The following is a 24239-nucleotide window of genomic DNA, read 5'->3' on the forward strand; positions in this document are numbered from 1 at the left end:
AAATTTACGTTTTGCTTTTTGCAACTTTCTGAAATTGTTTCTTGCAAAAAATTTTCACCTGTGGTTGAATCTGTGGATGCGGAAACCCATGTATACGGAGAGCTAACTGTATAGAAATAGGATTTTGTTGATTCTTTTTAAAAGTTTCTTTATCTCAATAGCTTCTAGGCTGCAACTGTAAAGACACTGTTGTTTCTTTTGTAAATTGTTCACTTTTGCAGGGAGTGCTACATCTTTACCCCTCACATTCCAAGTTCCTAGAGACCTATAAATGCCCTTGGATTATATCCTATGGGAATCCTATTTATTTATTTATTTTTGTCTTCACTGGGTCTTTGTGGCGGGGCAAGGGCTCTTTGTTGTGGTGTGCCGGCTTCTCTAGTTGCGGAGTGTGGGGGGTCTAGAACGCACGCATGCTCAGTAGTTGCTGCGCATGGGCTTAGTTGCCAAACGTGAGGTCTTAGTTCCCCGACCAGGGATCAAACCTGGGCCCCCTGCATGGGAGTGTGGAGTCTTAACCACTGAACCACTAGGGAAGTCCCTGGGAATCCTTATATTGTGTTGTCTCCTGATACTACTGATCCACAAAGGATGCTGCATCATAGAAAACATTATTCTTTGATTTTCCCTTAGGATTTCCAGCTGGTGCCTAAATGGAACTTTCAGAATAAATAGTATCTTCAGAGGGCATGTAATATAAGAGGTAGTTTCAAATGTCTACAGTTTGCTTTCACTCATGCCCCTTTAAATCTCCAGCCCCTTTAAAGAATACCAGCCTCATTTTTGGTTTGTTTTTGACTGTGCTATCTGACAGACATCTTGAAGACCAAGACCATCCTCTATTCATATGTGTAGACCAGTAATCACATGATAATATGTGATGAATGACTCAAAGAACTGTTGCAGAAAAATGATCGGTTTGAGACCATGACTATTTTCCCATTGCATTTTTTTATTTGGGCATGTTCAAAACTTTGATTTTAAAACCACTCTAGCAAGCCACCAAAAAAAGAAAGGAAAAAAATAAACACAAAAAGCAAGATGAGATCTGTGCTTAGCTTGTTTTTAATACTGTTTTACATGTGAATGATTATTTTAAGACATCAGCTAAAGAAAATAGTTATTTGCCTTACATTATTCATAACTTTATTATCATATATGTGTCAGGGACAATACAGTACAAAAACAAAACTAAAATGACAACCTATTTTGTTAAATTAAACTTGTAAAAACCAACACACTATGCATAGTTTCAATAAGGTACAGTTACTAGAGTGCCAAACAGATATTTAAAAATTAACAAGGAAAAGCAGGAAATGGCACTGCTCATACAAAAATCTACTTCCTCTTAGACAACAGATGTTGAAAAATGATTTCCTAACAAAAGCAGCAGCCCTCGAGAAGGAATTGATAACCCTAGGGATAAGTTTTCTTTATATAATTGCTGCAAAGTTTGACAGCAAAGAACTCCTCTTCCTCCCTTGAGGAGTTAAACTTGGATTTGTGATCTGTGTAGTTTTCCTGTAATCAAGCCACAGGCCTTTTGCCCCCTTTCAGGCTGCTCTTTACTCTTCTTTTTCCTCAGTTAAGGAAACGTGAAGTACAAAGAAGAAAGAGTTGTAACCCCTCCCTCCCACTTACCTCTTCTCTGCTTTCGGTTACTTGGCACCTTCCCTTCCCAGCGTTTCCTAGTCAGCCCTACTACGTTCCCAGGGCTCCTGCTCCTCCCATTCTCCCCTCCCCCAGCTCTCCCGGGCCCTTTCTTTTTTTTTTCTTTATCCGCTCCCCTCCCCTAGGCGTGCTTCCCAGCGCGCTTCCCTTCCCCGCCTCTCGATCCCGCATCCCCCCTCCCTGCCCGCCTCCTACCTTGTGACACATCCCGGGTCCTCCCGGAGGCGGCTGCAGCGGCAGTAGCACTAACAGCGCCTCCAACCGGAGCCGCAACCCCAGACTCAGCCTCCACCCCGGCCCCGGCGCCACTGCTGCAGTCATGGCTGCTGATGGGGTGGACGAACGCTCGCCTCTGCTCTCCGCATCCCCTTCTGGAAATGTCACTCCCACGGCCCCACCATACTTACAAGAAAGCAGCCCCAGAGGTAAGGCCAGCATAGATCTTTCTACTTTGTACGAAAAAGCCTAGGATGTAAAGACCAGGGAGTTCTGAGGCGGAGGCCAGCCTCTCACTTGGGCTGGGAGAGAGGGATGCTGACTGTGCCTTCTGAAGCAGAGCCTGCCTGCCTGAGAGCTTCACCGCAGGGCTTTCTCGTGGTGTAGTGTGAGGTGTGTGAGTGTGTGCGTGTGTGTGTATTTCGCCCCTTCTTACCCACGGGTATGGGATGTGTGTGTGTGTGTGTGTGTGTGTGTGCACCCTGTCTTATCCACTGCTGTTGGGGTGTGTGTGTGTGTGTGTGTGTGTATGTGTGTGTGTGTGTGTATTTCACCACTTCTGACCCAGGGGTACAGGATGTGACATGAATTGCCCAGGTTGGGCTTTGCTGTTTTAGAGCAGCTCCTAAGTGCAGCTGGATGGTGGTGCAAATCTTTCACAGTCATTCACAAATTCTTTCAGGTTGCTGAGAAACCAGGAGTACTGCTCACCTTGGCATCTGTCCTTGAAAGGGCTTAGCTTGAAAAATATGCATTTCCTACCATTCACCCACCAGTGGTCTGTTCAATCAGGGAATTGCCTTAGCAAAAGGAGAAGAGTTAATCAATATTCCTAACATGTCTGAAATCTCTGCCCTTCCTTATTGCTTCTACTTGTAAGGAGTATGTGTTAGTTTTAGTGGTAAATGAAGAGGAATAGAAGAGAAGATGGAATATTTTTGATGCATATCTGAGTGAGATTGAAATTGACTTTTAAAAGTAACCCAAGTTAATAAAATAAATATTTCTATTTATTTCTCTTCGTAAGATGGAGTCAAGAAAGATTTGATGGCAATGGGGTCTGAAGAAAGAAGGGGGAAATCTATTTACCAAACTATTCAATTTATTCCAAGATCTATCCTTGTTCTAAGCCTTTTAGTTGATTCCTATAGTAGAAATAAGGCGGAGTCAGTAGTTACAGAAAATGGAAGGCAAGACTTTAAAAAACCACTTAGAGTAGTGAAAAGATTGGTCAAATATGGCACTTGCAAATGTAGGTTAAGTGCATCTCTCCTTTTTGGCTGAATTTGAGACATTTAAAAACCCAAGGAGGCAAACATTAATGCCTTTGAAAATGTGGGTGGATCCTGTTTCCTGTAACACAACTTTTTCTACATTCAAGTCTGGAATTGGAGCAGCTGTAGAGCAGGTCGAAATTGTCAAGCATTTAAAATTTCCATTTAATACTTTATAACTTGAAAAGCAATAATCTAGATCTTAATCCACACTTAACAAGAAGCAGGACAAACGAAAAGGATGTTTAGCAGTGAATAATTTAGTGTGTTTAATGAGTTGAGAAATAAGGTGCAAAATGGTACAGATACTCACCCATAGAAAACCCACAAGTCATGTTTGTTGGTCAGCATTAAACACGTGTCAGAGGACACCTCTTGGGGGAATTTCCTTAAAAGGCAAATTTGATGGTAATGTGTTTACTGTTATCTAAACTGTATGGTCTACAACAGGTTTAAACACTTATTAATGACTGTTTCAATTTCATCAATTCACCCTTTTAAGACAAAATATTCGATGATTTATTGAGAGACAGAATTTAGATTTAAGAAACTGTCCCATAACAGATTTTCATGCTCTCTATCTTGCATCTATGTTTTTTATTTTTAGTCCGAGAGTGGCTAAATTGTCCCACAAAAATGGTCATACTCACGTACCTGCTTGTAGACTTCTTTATCATTTGCCAAATAGTTGTTGTTCTGATAAGACTTCTCAAAGCACAAAATATGGTACAAGTTTCAGCTCAGCCACTAAGAAAAAGAAGTTTCATTCCAGAAAACTTTTAACAACCAAAGAAATTCAATGTGTTATAAAACAAAATTCAACTGAGTACATTTTAAAGATCTTATTGGCTTTATTTAGTGATTCATGAATCAGGCAGAATCCCGCCAGCAGATAAAAAGGAGCTCTAAGGAACTGTACAAAATTAAAGACTCATATAGGCAGAAGGGAGTGGGACAAGGAAGTTATACTAGCAAAATGTGGATTGGTTGTGGCAAGGTCACTTTTCTTTAGGGGATGGCAGGGGCCTATCAGACAGATGACCTCACTAGTGCTGATCAGGAGATTCCTGATTGAATGGGTTGAGTCCATTTTTGAGAGAGGCATAAGTGACTCCATTTTGGGCCTGTTGTCTTGTTTGTAACAATTTTTTAGCAAAAAGCTCTTTCTGCCTACTGTAGAATTTTTTTTTTTTTTCTTAACTGGTGAATGAGACAGGTTAGATAATTAGAAACACTAATTTCATACGGCATAATACCTAGGAAGCAAGACGCATAAATGAGAAGTAAAAAGCATTTTTTTTTTGCATTTTTGACAAAATATCTTTTCTTAATAAATAACAAATAAGAATCTTGATAACTATTTTGAGTAAATACACAAGATCTGATTCTAGAAGAACAGTGCTAATTACTCATTCAGTAATTCATAGGGCGGGACAACGTGCCAGAGACTGCTCTAGGTAAACAAGAGTAACCAAATCCATGCCCTCATGGAACATGAGGAGAAAGAATAAGTAAAGACATGGTTGAATCATTTCAGATTGTAAGAAACAGTCTGTCACTAGACCAAATATTTTCAGGAGTTGACAACAGTAGAGTTGAAGCTTGGGATTCAAAAGACCAGAAATAGAATGTACTTTTTGGTAAAGAACTTTGGTTTATGATAATTACCATCTATAATTACCCAGACATTAAAAAATTTTCGTAGAAGTGGTTAATAGCTATAACTAGTGACTATTTTCTCCAATTCAACCCTTCGCTATTTGTGTAACCTTCTAAGAACAGGAATGTGAGATCCCACCCCAAGATGAAATATTCCATTTCAAATTGAAAGTTGATGGAGTGTTTATTTACAGACAAGTTATCGATAATGTAGTGGGGGAGCAGTTAGTATTTTGCATCTGGTTTCATTTGTGTAACAAATCCTCCTGGGTTTCTAAGTGGAATGCTTCTAGTGGTCTTTGCTGTCAGTATTGGATTCCTGCATAGAGTAGGAGGACATCACCTCTCCTGTGATTACAGTGCCCCATTTGGTATATTTGTCAGCTTTTGTGAAATCATAGAAATTAAAATCAAAGAGAGTTTTAGGCTCATTTGAAAGGAGGTTGGAAAAAACACCACAAAACATACAATTTGGCTATATTTGTTTGCTTTCTTTATACACCTGCTAATTTTATAGGTAAGATGTGGCAAATGAATATGACCTCTAAATTTATGAGACATCATCTGTGAAAAATGGTTTATATTTGGGTTGTCTAATTATGTATTGAATATGGGAATGTGATTATCTACTTCACTATAATTCTATAGGGAAAAGAGTACTTTGTTATACAGAGATAGTTTCATTTGCTTAGTTTGTTTCTGTTATTCATTCAGCAAATAAATATTGGAGTACTAGCCAAGCTCTGTGGTAAGAAGGGAAAAACAGACATGGCTCCTCTTCCAGTCTAGTGGGGGATATTGAGACATAAATTACATAATCATTCAAACAAATACAAAAGTGCAGTGGGGATGAGGACAATGCTATAAATATATCCAGTGCTGTGAGAGTATATAATGAAAAGATTTAACCTGGTCAGGAAAGGCTTTCCTGAGACTTGATTTAGGTCTGAAAGCTGAGCAGTAGTTAACTTGGCAAGGAGGAGATTAGAACACTCTAAGCAAAAAAAAAGTATGTGCAAAAGCCTTTAGCAGGATAGAGTATGGTAAGTACTAGGAACTGAAAGAAGGCCAGTGTGGTGAACGTAGAAACAGCAATAGGGAATGTGCTGCAAAATGGGAGTGGAGAGGTTGGTGTGGTTCATATTCTCCAGAGACTCTCCTTAGAACTATGCTTTTTGATATTCAAGTCCTTAGATAATTCTTCTCCTTGAATCTGGGCTGACATTGTGATTGATTTTGGCCTATAGAATAAGGTACTAGAGAGCTGAATGACTTTGGAGACTAGGTCACAAGAGGTCTTGCAGCTTTTGCCTTGGTCTCTTATAAAGTACACTCTGAGGAAAGTAACTTATGTAAGAATTTGAACATCCTGAGACTGCCATGCTTTGAGGAACCCTTAACTAGCCACCTGCAGAGGCTATATGGAGAGAGGGATGCCTGACCAGCCCTCAGACATGTGAGTGAAGAAACCATCTTGGATGCCCATTTGAGCCTTCAGATGACTCCAAGCCAAGTCAAATTCTTACTGCACCTGCATGACAGATTCTAGGTGATTAACATCCCAACTGAGTCTGAACAATCTACAGAATCATGAAAGCTAATATGAAATTGTTGTTTTAAGCCCTAAGTTTTTGGGTGATTTGTTCTGCAGCAACAGATGACCAGAACAATAAGTATTAATCAGTACATGCAGGGATGATTGGTCATGTTGAAAAATTTTGCCTTAAGCAAAGGGATGATCTGGTTAGATCTTTTATTATTTTTTAATTACTCTATCTATGTATCAGAGAATGAATTAGAGAAGGGCCAGAGTAGATGAGGATAGATGACTTTGAGTGGCTACTCTAATGATTTGGACAAATCTGATAAACTGTGATGATAACTTGGACTCAGGTGGTGGTAGAAGTGGAGAGATAAGTAGATGTTAGGAATTACTGAAGAGGGGTTGATGATAGATTGAATGTAGGAATGAGAGGGAGGTGGCAAGGATATTTCCTAGAATTCTGGCTTCTACAACTTGGTGTGATTGCCTACACTGAGGCAAAACACCAGAAGAAGACCAGGTTTTGAAGAATACAGATCATGAGCTTAGTTTTAGACATGATACATTTAAGGTGCTTTCAAATATCCAAGAAGCGATGTCAGATAAGCAATTGGATTTACAGGTGTAGGGCTAAGAAATGAGATCTGGGCTGGAAATATAAAATTGTGTTATTTACATATTGGTGATAGCCAAATACATGGATCTTGATTTAGAGTTTCCCAAAGCCCCACCAGTGTGCCATGGAATGTAACGAGATAGAACATACATGTGTTAAGATATGGATTATCCTCAGTCCTTGGAGTAGCAGAAGCCTTTAGTCCAGTGGCCTCCAGCTCTGAGTAGCTATACAAATATTGTTGTTTTCTCTGTGTACCAAAATGTGAAAAAGTTTGGGAAGCTTTATATGAGACCACTCAGGGAGAAAGAATAACATAAAAGGAGGAGAGAGCCTAGGACAAAGCTTTGAGAAACTCCCAAATTTAATGAGCAGATTAAGAAGAGCCTGCAAAAAGGCTGATAAGTGTCTTCCAGTGAAGTAGGATGAAAGCCAGGGGACTGTAATATCACAGAATCAAGGGGAAGAAAACACTTCGAGTAAGGGGTGGTCAAACATGTCAAAAGCTACAAGAAAGAGCAAATAGATAAGGTCTAAAAAAATGTCATTTGAACTTAGTGCCATGGAGGTTATTAGTGACCTTAGTGAGAGTTTGTTTAGAAGTGGCAGGGGGGTGGGGGTGGGGGTAGTGGTGTGATAAATTGGGAGATTGGGATTGACATATATACCCTAATATGTATAAAGTGGATAACTAATAAGAACCTGCTGTATAAAACAATAAATAAAATAAAATTCAAAAATTCAAAAAGAAAGATATGTTTATATTCAAATCCTTTTTAAAGAATTGAAGAACTGTTCATTTCCATCTAATGTAATACTCTAGTGTGCATTTATTTTAATTGTAAAATTACCTCAAAGCAACTTAACTTCAATGAGGAGGTTAATATTCCTTTATTCTGAAACATGCTTAGATTTCGTATGAAACATAATTGCATTTTAGAAGGCATTGCCATTTTCTTTTTACCTTGTTTCACTTTAAAAAGTGTGTACATTCGAAGTTGCTTGAGGAAATGTTTTCAGTGACTAGAAAATAAGTTGACTCCTGGTGTGAGAGATAAGTTATTTAATATGAACTTTTATACTTCTTACTTAGAAATTGTACAATAAATAAAGTATATTTTTAGTGATCCTCTACCTGAAGAAATCTAAAGTTAAAAATGGTGCCTTACTTTAAAGTGAGGCAAAGTTTTATTTCACTTGGAACTATGTTCTACACTAGACTAGAGTTTTACTAGGCACTAGAGTGTCTTGGTTCAGACTGTTATAACAGAATACCATGGACTGGGTGGCTTAAACAGCAAACATTTATTTCTCACAGTTCTGGAGTCTGGGACGTCCAGGATGGAGGTGCCAGCAGATTTGGTGTCTAGTGAGAACTCGTGGGTTGCAGACCCCCAACCTCTCCTTGTATCCTCATGTGACAGAAGGAGGGCAAGAGAACTCTTTTGGGTTCTTTTCATAAGAGCACTAGTCTCATTCATGAGGTCTCCACTCTCATGACCTAATTACCTCCCAAAGATCCCACCTCCTAATACCATCACATTGGGGGTTTAGGATTCAACATATGAATTTTGAGGGGACACAACATTCAGTCCATTGCACTGAGTTAGAGTCCTTGAATCTATTTGGGCAGTCTTTTAAATTTCGGAACCTCCTTGCATCCTTGCAGAGTTTAAGGTTGGCTGTGGACCGGCAGGAAGAGATGATGTAGACCCAGAGACCCACACTATATGCACAACCAACTGTAAGATTAAATTAAATTCTCATTTTATCAATATTTGCCAAGGTTTCTGAAACCCACTAGAAACCTGTTTGTCACAATGAGTGGAAATAGATGCAGCATATTTGACAGCAGCTACCTGAAGCTCCGTGAAGGTCCCAGTATAGGTGTGGACCTGTTGTGATACTGAGAAAGTAGGGAAACTTGATATTGTGCTGTGTGCTAAAGCTGATGCTCCATTTAAGGGAGTTTTTTTTCAAAATGGTTCTTTTTTTTTGTTTTTTACTGAAGTACAAATGATTTACAATGTTGTTTCAGGTGTACAGCCAAGTGATTCAGTTATACTATATATATATATATATATATATATATATATATATATATATATATATATATAGTCTTTTTAAGATTCTTCTCCATTATAGTTTATTACAAGATATTGAATATAGTTCCCTGTGCTATACAGTAGATCCTTGTTGTACCAAATGGTTCATGAATCAAAGTCTCCTTCAGTGAGACCACATCCTTATGAAGGAAAAATAGAGCCCAAACGTTGCTGAAGTACATCTGCTTCCAATTTTCCAATATTATGGCAAGCCCATTTCCTATTATAATCCTTTTCTGTTATTCAGCAGGCATCAAGCTCTATGATTCTTTTATTCTATTTTATAATGCCCACATTTCCTCCTGACTCTACCAAACATCTTTAAAACATTAATCAAGAAATGTTTTATTCAGTCAGTTATCATTTCAAATATTTGAGCACCTGTTATACTGTTCCAGATGCTAGGGAGTTTACATTTCAGTGAGAGATACATTTGGTAAGGATTATAACTCCAGAGAGTGAAGAGAATAAATCAGGGCATGAGGATAGAGTAAATGGTGGTGCGGGGAGTATTTCAGGTAGTGTGTTCAGGAAAGATATCTCAGATATGATAATTGCTCAGAGACGCAAAAAATGAGTCGGAATCAGCTGTTGGAAGATTTAGGGGAGGAGTGTGTCAGGCAGCTGGAGCAACAGGCACAAAACATGCTGTTATAAAACAAGGAGGACAGTTGTTTAGAGTGTGGTGACTTAGGGGAGTGTGGTAGAAGAAGTTAGAGGACTAGACTAGGAAGTTCAGGAGAGCTTTGTCAACTGAAAAAATGTACAATGTGAGAGTTATGAGTTAAGTTTTATTTGGGGCAAAATGAGAAATATAGGCTGGGAGACAGCCCCTCAGATACCTCTGAGGATCTGTTCCAAAGAGGTAAGGTAGGAGGTCAGTATATATGTGATTTTAGTGAAAGGGGTATATGTGCAATCAAGCACACATTTTGGCAGAAGGTTGCTGCTAGTCATGAGGAGCAGATGTCTCCTTTAATGATTTTAGTGCTTTTCTAGATATGAGAAGATGCAAGAAATTGGGCTCGTAATATCTTCTCCTGAAAAACATCTAACTCTCTGAAGACCTGTTCTGCCAGGTTTTCCTGGAGAACACAGTGCCTCCTTCCTGATCTCTGCCGTGAACTCCTTTCAGAGTGTGTTGAAGGTCAGCAACTGCAGTGGCTAGTACTTCATCCTTGTAGAGGCAGATGGCAGGTGACAAGTTTTATGGCAGCTTTGTAGGCCATCATCAGAAATGGGATTGTGTGCGGAGGATAATGGGAGGCCATGAAGGGCTTGGAGCAGATGAGAGACACGAGATATTAAATGCTTTACATTTAAGTAGATCATCCTGGTTGGTGTTTGGAGAATGAATTATTGGGTGAAAAATGATAAGAGGCTAATAAGACATGAAACTAATCAGGAGGCTGTTACAGTGGAATAGGCAAGAGGTAATGTTGTTCTGAACCAGGGTAGGGGTAATGGAAGCAGTGAAATGTGGTTAGATTCAGGACATATTTCATCCATAGAGCAGCAGGACTTGCTGATGGATTGAATCAGTGGAAAGAAAGGAATCACAAATCTCAAAAATGACCTAAACAGCTAGGTAAAAAATTGCACTTTTTTCTAAAATGGGCAAACAGAAGGAGTTCGGTGTGTGTTGGGGGGGTGGTGAGGAGAAGGACAGTGGAAATAAATATTTTGTTTCAGACAAGTGGAGTTTGAAATACCTTTAGTCATCATTCAATTGGAAATGTCCAGTATGCAGTTGGATGTACAAGTCTGGAGTCTGGGAGAGATCAGGCCCGAGGAGTACATTTCATTCAACAATTATTTATTATATGTATGATAATACTTCACTGTAGTGGGAGATGATGCTTTTGGCTTCTCATTTATTTCCAAGGATTCTTCAAACTCTTTTCAGGAATGTCAAACTTCTAGGACAGAGCATTCTGCAAAAATCTTGCAAGATTTGCCAGATGCATACAGATGTTAGCTAGATAGCTCAGATGTTAGAGAGGAGAGTTAGCAGGATGGATGTTCATAACTATATTTGAAGGCAGTAAGCAACTATCTGGGAGCTGATCAGTGGAAATGCTAATCCTTCCACTTTGGGGAAAAGCAGACAACCCTGAGTACAGCTTTATGCTCAGCTGTTATGAGTTTCATTTTTATGAGGATGAAGAGATATTGCATAACCTGAGAATGACAACGCTTTAATAGTTCTTAAAAGGGAACACATTCTGTCTGCTATTCTTCTTTCAAGAGAACTTCCATACTTTTTTTTGGTGGATTGAGTAGGGAGTGCATCAGAGTTTGTGTTGCTTTGGCACTTTTCTAGATTTTTTTCCTTTCCCTGGTTGCTGTTATAAAGTGAACTTCTTTTTCTTTGTAAGAATGAAAATAAATATGTGAAAAAGAAGTGAAAAGTGTACCTCCTCTTCCTGGTCTTCAGGTAAGTTTCTCAAGCATTATATAACTAAATCCCTGTATAGTCTCAGAAATGATCTGCCACCAGGTGTAGTTTGCCCTGGGGGACCTGACACTTGAATTCTTTCTTCCAGTTACTAGCTGTTGACCTCAGAGTAGCTACTTTACATCTCTGGGCCTCAGTTTTCCACCTGAGAAAGAGTGGTGTGGTGTGTTCCCTTTTGCTTTTATATTCCATAACACAGTTGTTCTTGGTAAGGAATCTGGATACACCTAAGAGAATATATCTGTGACTTTAAAATACAGATGATTATTATCTTTTTTTACCTCATTCTTTTACTTCCAATGTCTCTTTTTTACTTAAATTTCTATTTCTTCCAGTACCTTTTTGAAAATTTTCAAGACAGTATTATTGAACATTAAGGAGTGTTACACGGCTCTTTTAAGCATCAGAAGACCAACTAGCATGCAATATTTTTTTCTTCCATAGGAAGTATTTGTATGTGCCACATGACCAGTCAGGGCATTCTATTCAAAGCATGTATTTCTAAAGGCAATGGCAAAATATTTTTTCTTCCTATGCTTTGTCAAGTTGAGATAGTTGAGCTTCGCAGATCAATAATATGGATTTAAAACCAGTATACAAGAAAGCCTCTAATAGTTCATCATTTGAACATGTGAAGTTTTAAAGTTTCAGAGATTAAAGTGCTAAGATTCACCATCCAGAGGAACAGCAATACATAGAAGGTATAGTAAGCAGATTTAAATAGAAGACTTTCACAGACGCCTGAGTTGTTATTAATCTTAGGCCATGGGAATCTCCCAAATAAACATTGATTTCTACTGAGCTGTATGGATTCTGCCAATTAATACAAAGTTATTTATAAGAAAACCATTTTCCAAGTTTACAGAATTCAGGGATCCTATTCTGGTTCTCTATATAGAATGCTTTGCCTTGCTCAACAAAAGTAGTATTTATATTTATTGCCAGTACCTAATGAGGACATAGGTTATTATTAAAACTATCAGACATGCCTGAACACAAGGTGACCTAAGTGAAAGCCATATGGTCTTTTATGACCTAGTCTCGGAAGTCAAATATGGTGTCACTTCTGCCATGCTCTATTGGTCAAAACAGTTATAAACCACCTGCACGTAAGGTGAAGGAACATAGACTTCAATTCTAATGGGATGAGTATCAAAGAATTTGCAGCCATATTTTAAAACCACCACAATAAGCTGTGATATACCCACAAACTGGAACACTGTGCAGCTGGAAAAGAAATGAGGAAACTCTATGTACCATTGTGGAAAGGTTGCCAAGATATAAAATAAAGTGAAAAAAGCAAGATGAAGAATGAGGAAGGCATATTCCCTTTTTTTGTATGAAAGATGGAGAAAAGAGAATATGTGTATTACATATTACAGGTATATATTACCTGTACTAGGCTAAAGAAACACTGGAAGGATTAAAAAAATAATAATTTAAGTGGAAGTCTCTGAAGTGAGGCATGGTAGATTGGCACAGAAATTGGAGTAACAATTCGAAGCATATATTTTTTTTACATTAATATTGATTTTTGAGCCATGGAAATATGTTACTAATAAAAATTTAATGTATCAGAAAGCACTTTGGCCACATTATGTTATTGATCCTTGTAGAGTTTATCCTTGACTAGGACCCTGAACAATGTAACAAATGCTATGTTTTAGACCATGTCCCCACATCTCTATACAGATCCTTGCAGTGGAACCTTATATTTCATTGTGTTTGATTTGGTCCATTACTCCCACTTTTCAAGATCTTAATAGGAAGAGTCCTGTTTGGATATGGGAAATGTATCACTATGTGTATCTGCTTTTTCCTAAGACCATGCTCATTGCCTCATACCAGTATCATTTATTAGGCACTTCTGGTCTTCTCTAGATGAGGATTTACTTTTTGATTCCTATGGGTAGATAAGTAGGAAAGGGATTTTGGAAACTGAAACATTCAAATTCTATCCATTTGTCAAAGTCCTTTCTTTCCATGTAATCCTTTCTAATCTCTGTTACTGGACGATATATGTTCCCAAAGCAATATCTCTCAACATTTCTACTATATATTTTAATACTTATTTGTGTACATGACCTTATCAAGGAAGGCAAGGAGGGAGACAGGATTCTTGTATCTTTTATCTGTGAGTCCTACATAGTCTCTTGCACTTGATCTTATATTTCTAGGTACTCAACAAGGATCCGTCATATGAATGAATGAGTGAGAAAACAAAGAAGGATGCCATCATGGTGATTTTGAAGTCACTTAGAGAGTGAAGGTTTTACAGGTTTACAGAAGAACATGAGAACAAAACATAGCAAAGGAAGGATCTCCATCACTATACTTCCTGCTGGCTACAATGAGGAACTCTCCTCTTAATGGATTAACTTCTGGATTTTTTTAATTAATCGCTATATTTTAAAATAAAATTTAATTGACCCATGGGGTAGAAATATCTAAGCACTAGAATTTAAGGGATTTATTCACTAAATATGCTTAAAAAATAAATATTGTTTCTAAGAGCCTCAGTTCACTCCATATATTGTATCTGATTTTGCTTAGATTTATGGTGAATATGTCCCAAATTCTAAAATTACTAAACTGGTGACTTTTATCTATAATCTATTAATCCCTAGGTCATTTAAAAAAAAATGAGTGAAATATTTCAAGATAGAAAAATATTGAGTATAATATAGTCATTCATATATCATCATCTAATTCTATCAGACCTTAACATTATGCCATACTGTTTCATATATTGAAGCAAATAAAACATTGCAAATCCAGTTGAACTTTTTCCCTTCCCCATATACTGAGGTAATTTCCCCCCTCATATTTTCTCATCTAAAATGTCTTAAAACAAATTTTGGGTTCAGTTATACTTAAGTATATTTTATAACTATGATTCATGAATACTTGTAACTTGCAAGTTATCATTTAGTGTGTACACCTAGTTATATGCAAAGTTTTGCTCATAGAAAAAGCAAGTCTGTAAGAGTGAAAATGAGCTGTCTAGGAAGAGTGACAGAGTAGGAATCTGTTACCTCCTCTGGCTATAGGAGGAGTTTCTAAATTTCTAGGGAGGTACATTTTTTGCCTTGGAAACAATTTTTTTCTGCACTAAAAATTAGTATCTCTATATTTTTCTTGAAACACATGCTTTCTTGGAAGCAATATTGTAAATAAAAAATTAAGTATGGAGCCATGCATGTACAAACAATATGATTTCACATAAATCATGTCAGAAAAAATTGTATTTTTTTCAATAAAAATAAACACAGTAGTTGATAAAATGAGAGAAGAATATGTAACTTATTAACTGCCAATACTGGAAGGAAGTACTAGTACCACAAATGAAATACACTAGAATGAGGTAAAAATATTGCCTAATGAGAAATAGAAAAGACAGAGCAGAAGTTTTTGTCATCAGGGAATTTGTCATTGGCAGGTCACTGGGCATTTCTTGCCAGTATCTTCAGTTATATGGCAGCATTTTGATACAACCCAAATTCCTAAGACCACTAAGGGAGGGAAAAATAGCAGATAAACTGCCCATAGTGGAATTCAGTACTCATCATCACCAGCTGTATAAGAATACCTAGTTTGTTGTTGCCTTGGGGTCTACCATGAACCCACATAAGCTCCTACAAGCAATACTAGAGGCACTAGGATGTAGATTGGTATTGGTGCCAAGCTGATTTCACGACCAAACTTAATAAGGTATAGCTGTTTTTCTAGAGCTGCAGTTTGGAGAAAGGAGTTAATGGTTAAAATATATAGAAAGATTGCAGTACTTGAATGCTAAATTGTGCTAGAGTGACTCTTCTCTTCCCTCCCCTACTCCTCGCTCCTGACACACTGCGCCTTAGTCAGATTTATATGCCCTCCTCTATACTCCCAAAGTCCCGTGTGTGCACATCCTTGTTAGAGCACTTACCACACCAAATTATACTTGTAGTTTTACTGTCTTTCTACATGTTAAGAATGTGAGCTCTTTGAGCCCTGGGGTATGCCTCCTTCTCCATAGTATCCCTGACATACATCCAGTACAGTACTTGGTACAGAACAGATGCTAAGTACTTGTGACTGAGTGCTAACTAACTCTTGGAAATCCACCATAGAGGGCCTGGCTGGCTGCTGCTTTTTGCCTAATTATAGCTGAAGGCCTCTTGACTTCCTCTGTCATCAGAGCTCATAGAGGGGGCTTATATCACATCTCTTCAGTTACAAAACTAGAATTGCCCTGGAGCAGCAGTCAAACTTAGAAAATGAGTGAGTTGAATGAAGATGTGACAGTTATTACCACTCCTACATCTTTCACAGTAGCACTGTCTCTGTAGTCCTCCCAGATAATGTGGAGCTGCTCTTGTTAGAAGATCCAGGGACCCTCTATGTGACCCTTCCTACCTTAATCTATGGGCCAGAGAACCAATTTAGGTATTTGCTGGTTGACAAGAATGTCTGTTCCAATAATATATTCAGAAACTGGGGAAATAACTTCAGCGTGGGTACCCAGATTTACTGGGACCACTATGGGTGGATCTGGGGCAAGACTCCATGTGTAACCTGATGGCCATCTATAACTTCTCTGACAGGTCGCCCACATTGGAGTTTTGAGTCAGGAATTAGCACCATTTACGAGCCAGTTTCTAGCGATACCTGAAATATCTGGGTATTTTCTTTTTCCCCAGTGAATAGTCACTCTAGTAAATGATCTCAGGTCTTTAGGGGAGACTTGGAGATTTATAATATATACTTATAGTAGTGTCGCTGGATCATTCGTCAAAGGCATCAACAAACCCTCAATAAAGATGCTCTGGGTCTGTGAACTTGGCTTTGTTGGAAACTGGTTGAAAAACTATGACTCATCACTGTGGCTACTCAAGTCAGGTTGCTGGTTTTAAGACCTAGATTTTTCTATTATATATAACCAAGTAACATTTGTGTAGGTTACCCATCCATTTCATTCTTTGGCTTATTTCAATGAGCCTCTGCCAAATGTCCTTATGGATCAAAATTTTCTAATATCCACTATTTCCCATTACATTAAATGTACCCACCTTTTCTTTGACTTTTAAGTGCTGCCATTTGGCCTCTGTTACTCTGGGATTCCATGATCTCAGTTGGAGTCATCCTGCACTGTAATGCCTGGTCTATGTAGGAGAGCCACCACAGTAGAATGCTTGTGTTCCCCTAAATAATGTATAAATCAATGCCTTAGTTAAAGGCATATCCTCTGGGTCCTCTCAGGGGATGTAGTGGGGTGTGGGATGCAGATTTCATATGATAAACTCACTCTAACATTCCTGACTCCTTAAACCTTTGATTGCTTCTTCTACATCATGCTAGGGATGTTCTGACATTTCAACCTCATTGAATGTAAGGCCAAGTCTCATCAAACCAACAAGTAACCTGATAGAGCCACTTCCAGATTTAAAACAAACATTGAAACCAGAACATTGGTCAAGTACACCTGGATTATTAAATTTGGCTCAACTCAGTGTTATATTCCATCCTCTTTGCTTTAACCCCCATAAGATTCACTCCCACACATATTCTCCAGGTTTCTGACAATATATATTATCAAAACATTGCAATTCTCTTGATGTATTAGTTACTTCTTTCTGAGTCACACTTTGTACTTGTCCTCCTAAAGCTTGTTGAGACCTGATCCTAGTTTATGGGTCTTGAGGCAACAAGGGGTTTTATGATGGGTCTTAAGGAAAATGGTCGTCTCCTTGTAAGACAACCACTTCAGGTGAGCTTATTACAGTTTTCCATTAAAAGGAGGCTCATATTCTCAGACATAAGAAGAAATGTTGTGTTCCACTCACAGGGGAGGCTCAGAGTGACTCAGGAGTGTAAGATTCTCAGCTCTGTTTGGGTACAACTAGATGGCCCCATTCCAAGTTTCAGAGTTCCACTTCTTTGCAATCAGTGTCCTAAGTTTCACATGACAGACTTGGTAAGGCTGTGGGTTTCCCTGACCTTACAATTTAGCTATCTATACAATTAAATTTTGTGTTTGATTTTCAGCAATATAAGCCCTGTGACAATTAGAAATAAGCAATATTTTTAGGGCTGCAATAGAAGTTCTCTGACCATGACTTGTGCTGAGAGTTTAAAGACCTGAGCTTCTCATTTTACCCCATATCACAATCCACACAGTAATTATTACTGCCATAATGGTCAAGTAAAGGAGCCTCAAATATCACAATCATCTACAGGAGATAATCTGATTCACCAGGATGCCACTGCATGCCATCAATCACTACCATACCATGTCTCATTGGTAAAGGAGCTCAGCACTGCATTCAAGCCCAAGGCATGACCCACCCATTTCTCCAGTCCCATTTTTGAGGGTCTGTTTCCTGGGATTACACCTGGTATGAGTTTTATAACAGTTAGGACGTGAAGATAGAAACCAAAAAATATAATATAACAGAAAGAATTAATTCGGTATAAAGTTGTTAAGTAGGTAACTAAAAGGTAAAGATATTACACTAACTTATCAAATAGGTATTAAATGCAGGAAGCAGCTATTACCTCTAGGGCTGTGAGAACAAAGGGAAGAGATTAGGATTATTAAAATTTAGCAATTTAGAGGAACATAACTGAAACATGAATTCTCAGAGGCACCAGCCCACTGGTGGTGATGTCTCTGAGTCCTGGAGAAAGATTTTGTACACCTGAAGAAAGGGCTACAAGTCCCTTCTTCCTCCTTCAACCTTGCAGGTTCTGTTTATCACCTCCTATTAACAAAACATAACCTGCAGCCAGCTGGCAAAGAAAAAATGTGGTTTGGAGAGTTTTAGCTCCAGCATGACAAAGCATAGAAGGGTGGATTTGGAGCTGAGAGTTGGTAGCCTAATAGCTGGCACATTTATCTTCCAAACTGACTTTAGCGAGATAGATCCTTATGAGGGTATAATGGTTCTAGAAGAATCCAAGAGTTTCCTGGAATAGTTTTATTTCTTTGGTTTCAGAGAGGGGAGGAACAGAAGGTGGTCTTCCCTTTCTTTGTGTTGAAATGGACTGGAGAGGTTTTACACAGGAAGTAGATATCCCATAGCAGCCAAGCACAACCTGTCCCTAACCATACTCTCCACAAAAATCCTATGGAGGAGAAAAAGCCAAAGCTTTCCTCACAGGCTGGTCCTTTATACTTTTCTTGCTCATCCTATAATCATAGTGTTCTAAATTATCTCTCATTTTAATCTGATGTCATTTTTCAATTTTGGTACATCTTTGTCAAGGGCCAGAAGGACTGCATATAAAGGCTGTATTAGTGAAGTAAGCAAATTAAACTGGAAAATGTTGTCACTGCAGAGATTTATAAAGGAATAACTGAGATAATAAAGATCAGAGCTATCCAGCAAAACATTTTCAACCTTTAAAATGCTGTATCTGGGTATATCTGGTAAAAAATGAAGTATGGATTATTACACCAGGATGAATTAGCAGGAAAGAGGGGCTTTTGGGCATAAAATAGATAAATTAGGTTGATGTTTATGATGGGAAAGTGTAATTTGATCACTTGTGGGTTTATAGAATAATAATGGTTCCTTTTGAGTGTTTTAAGGAAGACCATTATATATGCCTTGTGATCTATGTTATTTTGTCTTGTCTCTTTTACGAGTCTCAGTTTTTCTGTGAATTTTTTATCATGAACTAATTCTTTCTTCATATTATATTCTAATTTTCATTTTCCCTGACTATTCTTTCTCCTCCTCCTAATCCCCTTTAACTCAGATCTGATTCTTGTCTAAGTATTTGTGCAGAATCCCCATTAGTCCTTACACCTTTTCCCTATATTAAATCATTATTCATTAAGAGAGGCAGCTGTCATTATGGAGTGACCTCTGGGAGAAGAGTCAGCTCTTGGCTTTGCTGAAGTGCTGTATAAAAGTCTACTAAGAAGTCAGAATCTCTGGTCTTCAGTTTTCTCTTCCATAAAATGAAGAAATTAGACTAAATACTAGACTAAGATTGCTTGAATTTCTAACACTGTATAATTCTGGAACTTTGAGGGGGTTTTTCAGGTTTGAGGACTACTGGTCTAACAAATACTGCTCACATGGAGAAAAAAGATTTTTCACTTAGGCAAACCCCATAGAGAAAATGATCATTGTTTAAATAACAAGACTCTTCCAAAATGAAGAACTTTTGTGACTCTTAATATCCAATGATCCCAAGTTCTGAGATTACAGTGGACTTTTTATCCAGGGCAGAAATTTAAAATAGGTGTAATAGAGGTGATCTGTTGACTGTTTTAAAGTGAAAAGAGACAAAATGAACAATCTAAGTTGCTAATTATTGCAGGTTTACTGGCAGTGAAATAAATTTCTGGAATTACAAGTCCTTTACAAGAGGAGATGGAGTTGTAGATCAAGGTTTCCTTGGGATAAAAGTACAAGAAATATCTAAATCAGTTTAGTGCTAAAGTAATTAATGGACAGAAAATTGAAATTATAGGCCTGAAAGCACTGTTTAGTGGAGCAGTTAGGCTGCAACATCTGTCATTCTACTGATCTCTTGGATTGATTGTACTTATCTGGTGGGTCAGGCCAGTGTCCCCTGTCCACTTCCCTCTCTCAGTGCATGATTTGGAGAGGGTATTCTATATATAGAAGAGAGCCTTTTTTTCAGTCATGCTGTGCTCCCCTGCTAGGACCCTAGCTCCTCTTCAAGGAGAGTAGTGGTAATATACTCAGTATCATTTTCCCAGGAGAAATAGATGAGCCTGATAAATTTCAGTGATTCACTTATTCATTCATTTATTCATCCATCATCCATTCAATAAATATTGAATGAGCATCTGTCATAGACCAAGCACTATAACAAGTGCTGTATCAGTCCTGAACAAGCCAAACAGGACCTTGGCCTCATGGAGCTTATAGTCTCTCCCATTTTAGACTTCTAATCCTCACTCATTCTTTCCCCCTCCTTCCACTTCCCAAGCCTCCAGAAGATTCTGGCATATTTTTGTCATTGAAAGCTTTTCTTTTTTAACAGGTTAAAAATTACATAGTACAAATTTTAGAGGAAAAGTTCACAAGGTTTTGTTTGTTCTGATACACTTCAAATGTATCAGAACTAATAAGATCAACCATTAAAATCTTTAGGAGATTCCATTGAGCAAAACTTTTGCCTGTTGGAGTGAATGGGTTTTACCATCCTTATATGTAGCTGCAATGTGTGGCCTCTTCCCCTCACCCTCAATGCCCTTGTTTTCTTTGTGAAATTGTCTTGTCTTTAAATTTCTTTTCTATCACACTATGTAAGGTGGAAACCTGGAATTAATGGGAGACCTACTTCATGTTACTTTATGACTCAAGGAAAAAGCAAAAGAAGAAACTTTTATTAATAATGCTATTGCTAATAATTATTTTAAAAAGTATTTATTATTACACACCAGGCAGTGTGTCTTGAACTTCTAGTGAGGTGTGTATGCTTTTTCCCAGAACAATACCTTCTTTACTGAGATCTGATAATCTGCAAATTGCACAGGCTCAAATGTATTTTGACACATTGATTCTTTAACCTGTTTTTTCTTCTTGATTAATATATTACAGGTAATTCTGCATCAACCTTAAATTCTTTCAAGGATTTAAAACTATCTTTTGTTTGTTTTTTGTTTTTTGAATTTCATTTATTATTTTTTATACAGCACATTCTTATTACTTGTCTGTTTTATACATATTAGTGTATATATGTCAATCACAGTCTCCCAATTCATCCCACCCCCACCACCCTTGGTGTCCATACATTTGTTCTCTACATCTGTGTCTCCATTTCTGCCTTGCAAACTGGTTCACCTGTACCATTTTTCTAGATTCCACATATATGCATTAATATACGGTATTTTTCTCTTTCTGACTTACTTCACTCTGTATGGCAGTCTCTATGGCCATCCATGTCTCTACAAATGACCCAATTTTTTTTGGCTGAGTAATATTCCATTGTATATATGTATCACATCTTCTTTATCCATTCGTCTGTCGATGGGCATTTAGGTTGCTTCCATGACCTGGCTATTGTAAATAGTGCTGCAATTGAACATTGGGGTGCATGTGTCTTTTTGAATTATGGTTTTCTCTGGGTATATGCCCAGTAGTGGGATTGCTGGGTCATATGGTAATTCCATTTTTAGCTTTTTAAGGAACCTCCATACTGTTCTCCATAGTGGCTGTATCAATTTACATTTCCACCAACAGTGCAAGAGGGTTTCCTTTTCTCCACACCCTCTCCAGCATTTGTTGTTTGTAGATTTTCTGATGACGCCCATTCTAACTGGTGTGAGGTGATACCTCACTGTAGTTTTGATTTGCATTTCTCTAATAATTAGTGATGTTGAGCAGTTTTTCATGTGCCTAATTTATAGTTTTATAAATTATAAAACTATTTTTATAATTTAGACATCTATAGCTTCTTTTTAAGTTCAGTGTTTGACAGTGTTCTGGTATAAGACTCCCAGGGATGTGTGCATATTGTCATTTCAATGTGGCCTCTTTCAGAGCCTTGGCTGCTGCAGAAATTTGGTTTATTATGAATATTTGAATGGATAACATTTGTTGCTAATTCTTTGCAAGTCTAAAAAATCTACATGATATACCCCAAGGATGCCAGGTGGTAATATGTGGATTTTAAATATACCATAATGTGTTGTGCTCTAACTCATTTCAGACTATCATAGAGTTCAGAATCTAATCCAGTGGATAGAAAAATCTCTATTTCAAAATAGCTCTTTTCATGATTAGGTATTGTTATTGTATTTTATAGTGTCACAGCAGTGACCCTTGAACTATCAGTTCTCTTTAGTGGGGATTCAATCATGTGTTGAGGTGTAGCCTTTTCTAGATGGCCTATGACAATATCTTACCTTGAAAGGGGCTCCTATGCCTGTAAATAAGATAGCTACAAAATGAGGCTAGGCAGTCCCCTTTAGAAATCCCATTCTGGAATAGTATATCTAGATTCTTTTTCTCTAACTTTTGTAACAAATATATACTTCTGGTAGATGAACACAATTCCGAAATTGGGCTTCTACCCTCTACCCAATCACCCAATCAGTCGACTTAAGGACTCTCAAAAAGCAGTGTGTGTGTGTGTGTGTGTGTGTGTGTGTGTGTGTGTGTGTGTATGTATCTTTGTATTCTCAGAATTTTCAAACATACACAAAAGTAGTAAGAACAAAATGACCTTCTGTGTCTTTATATTCATAAATATAGGCATTTTGCTACTCTTGTTGCATCTATTAACCCATTTTTTTTCTTGGAGTATTTAAATTAAATTCCAGACAATATATTTTTTACCCATAAATACTTTGATACATTTCCTAGATTTTTAATGTTAGGTGAAAGTTTGAGACAAAAATTGTTAAATTTACTTCATTCTTGTTTTTTGTCTGAAATTAGCATAATTCCATTCTAATTAGAACATGTTCCATGTTGATATGTTTAGATTTCCTGGGTTCGTTTTTGTCTCTCCTTGACTGCCACCAAAACCCTATTTTGTTCTTGTCATACTCAGCAGTTTTACACTGGTTCTAGTATAAACAGAGCACGACAACTACACAATGTATGTATATTATATATGTAAGTGATTTTAAAGCTTTGTCCTCATTGACTATTTCTATTTCTTGGGAGTCAGATCATTAGTGTAAGATTTTTATTTTAGGCATAAATTATCACCTTCCTATTACAAACTCTATGAATTTGCACATAGAAATGGAGTGGATATTTTGAGTATAGGTTAATAAAATGTGTAAACCTAAGCAGGTGTGATTTGGATTTTAGGAGCTAAGAATTACTCTACTTCACAATATAGTCCTATATGTGTTTCTGCTCTGAAACTATATTATGTTGGCCAGCTTTAAAAACATAAAGAACAGGAGAAATTTTGATAGTTTTCCTACTTTACTTCTATTGCTTGTTTGCTGAAACCAGCCGTAATATCTCTGAGACTCTGATTCAGTGGCTAATATCTTTTTAGCGGAACTCCCACCTCCGTACACAGCCATTGCCAGTCCAGATGCCAGTGGTATTCCAGTAATAAACTGCCGCGTGTGCCAATCTCTCATCAATTTGGATGGCAAGCTTCACCAGCATGTGGTTAAGTGCACGGTTTGCAATGAAGCTACGGTAAGTGGAGATATTCATTAATAAAAGCAGAAATTATTATCTGACATCTTCTCCCTAAAAAAGTATTCCAATAATGTTACTTACAAGTAGATGTGGGCTGGATACAGAAATGGCCATTTTTTTTATCCTTTCTTTCTTCCCTCTGGCTATTTCTCTTTTATCATACAAGGATGCCTCCAGGTGTTTAAAGCTAACTTCATTATGAAAATTTCATGATGAATTTACATGTAATGCCATTTGGCTCTTTACTTTCTAAAATGAGACTGACCATGGACAGTTATTTACAATTATCTTCAGTGTCTATCCTCATCTCAACGAAATCCATTCTGATTTTCACTAAAATGAAATATACTGAAGTCCACTACAAATGTGAACTTTGTACTTATTATGTAGAAAATTATTTAAACTTGTTTTACGTCTGTAGGATGGCGGTATAGTTTTTCTGGGCTTTCGTGATTGTGCATTTATTATTGACATTTGTGTCGAAGTGTTTATTAACAGCTTGGTATATTATTCCATTGATTTGATATTAATTCAGTGAAATATTCAAAAAAAATTTGAAG

The 24239-nt window shown here is 37.5% G+C and overlaps 1 protein-coding gene across 1 annotated transcript in view; it reads left to right on the forward strand.

The window, feature by feature from the left end:
* The first annotated feature begins 1916 nt into the window (after positions 1-1916).
* Positions 1917-24239, forward strand: part of PIP4P2 (phosphatidylinositol-4,5-bisphosphate 4-phosphatase 2) — an 86853-nt gene continuing 64530 nt past the window's right edge. The window contains exons 1-2 of the mRNA XM_059901797.1: positions 1917-2096; positions 23528-23676. Of these exons, the coding sequence (XP_059757780.1) occupies positions 1991-2096; positions 23528-23676 (255 nt within the window). The 5' untranslated portion in view covers positions 1917-1990. The remainder of the gene's footprint in view (positions 2097-23527; positions 23677-24239) is intronic.

This window comes from Balaenoptera ricei, chromosome 17, assembly GCF_028023285.1.
Source record: "Balaenoptera ricei isolate mBalRic1 chromosome 17, mBalRic1.hap2, whole genome shotgun sequence".
Taxonomy (NCBI): Eukaryota; Metazoa; Chordata; class Mammalia; order Artiodactyla; family Balaenopteridae; genus Balaenoptera; species Balaenoptera ricei.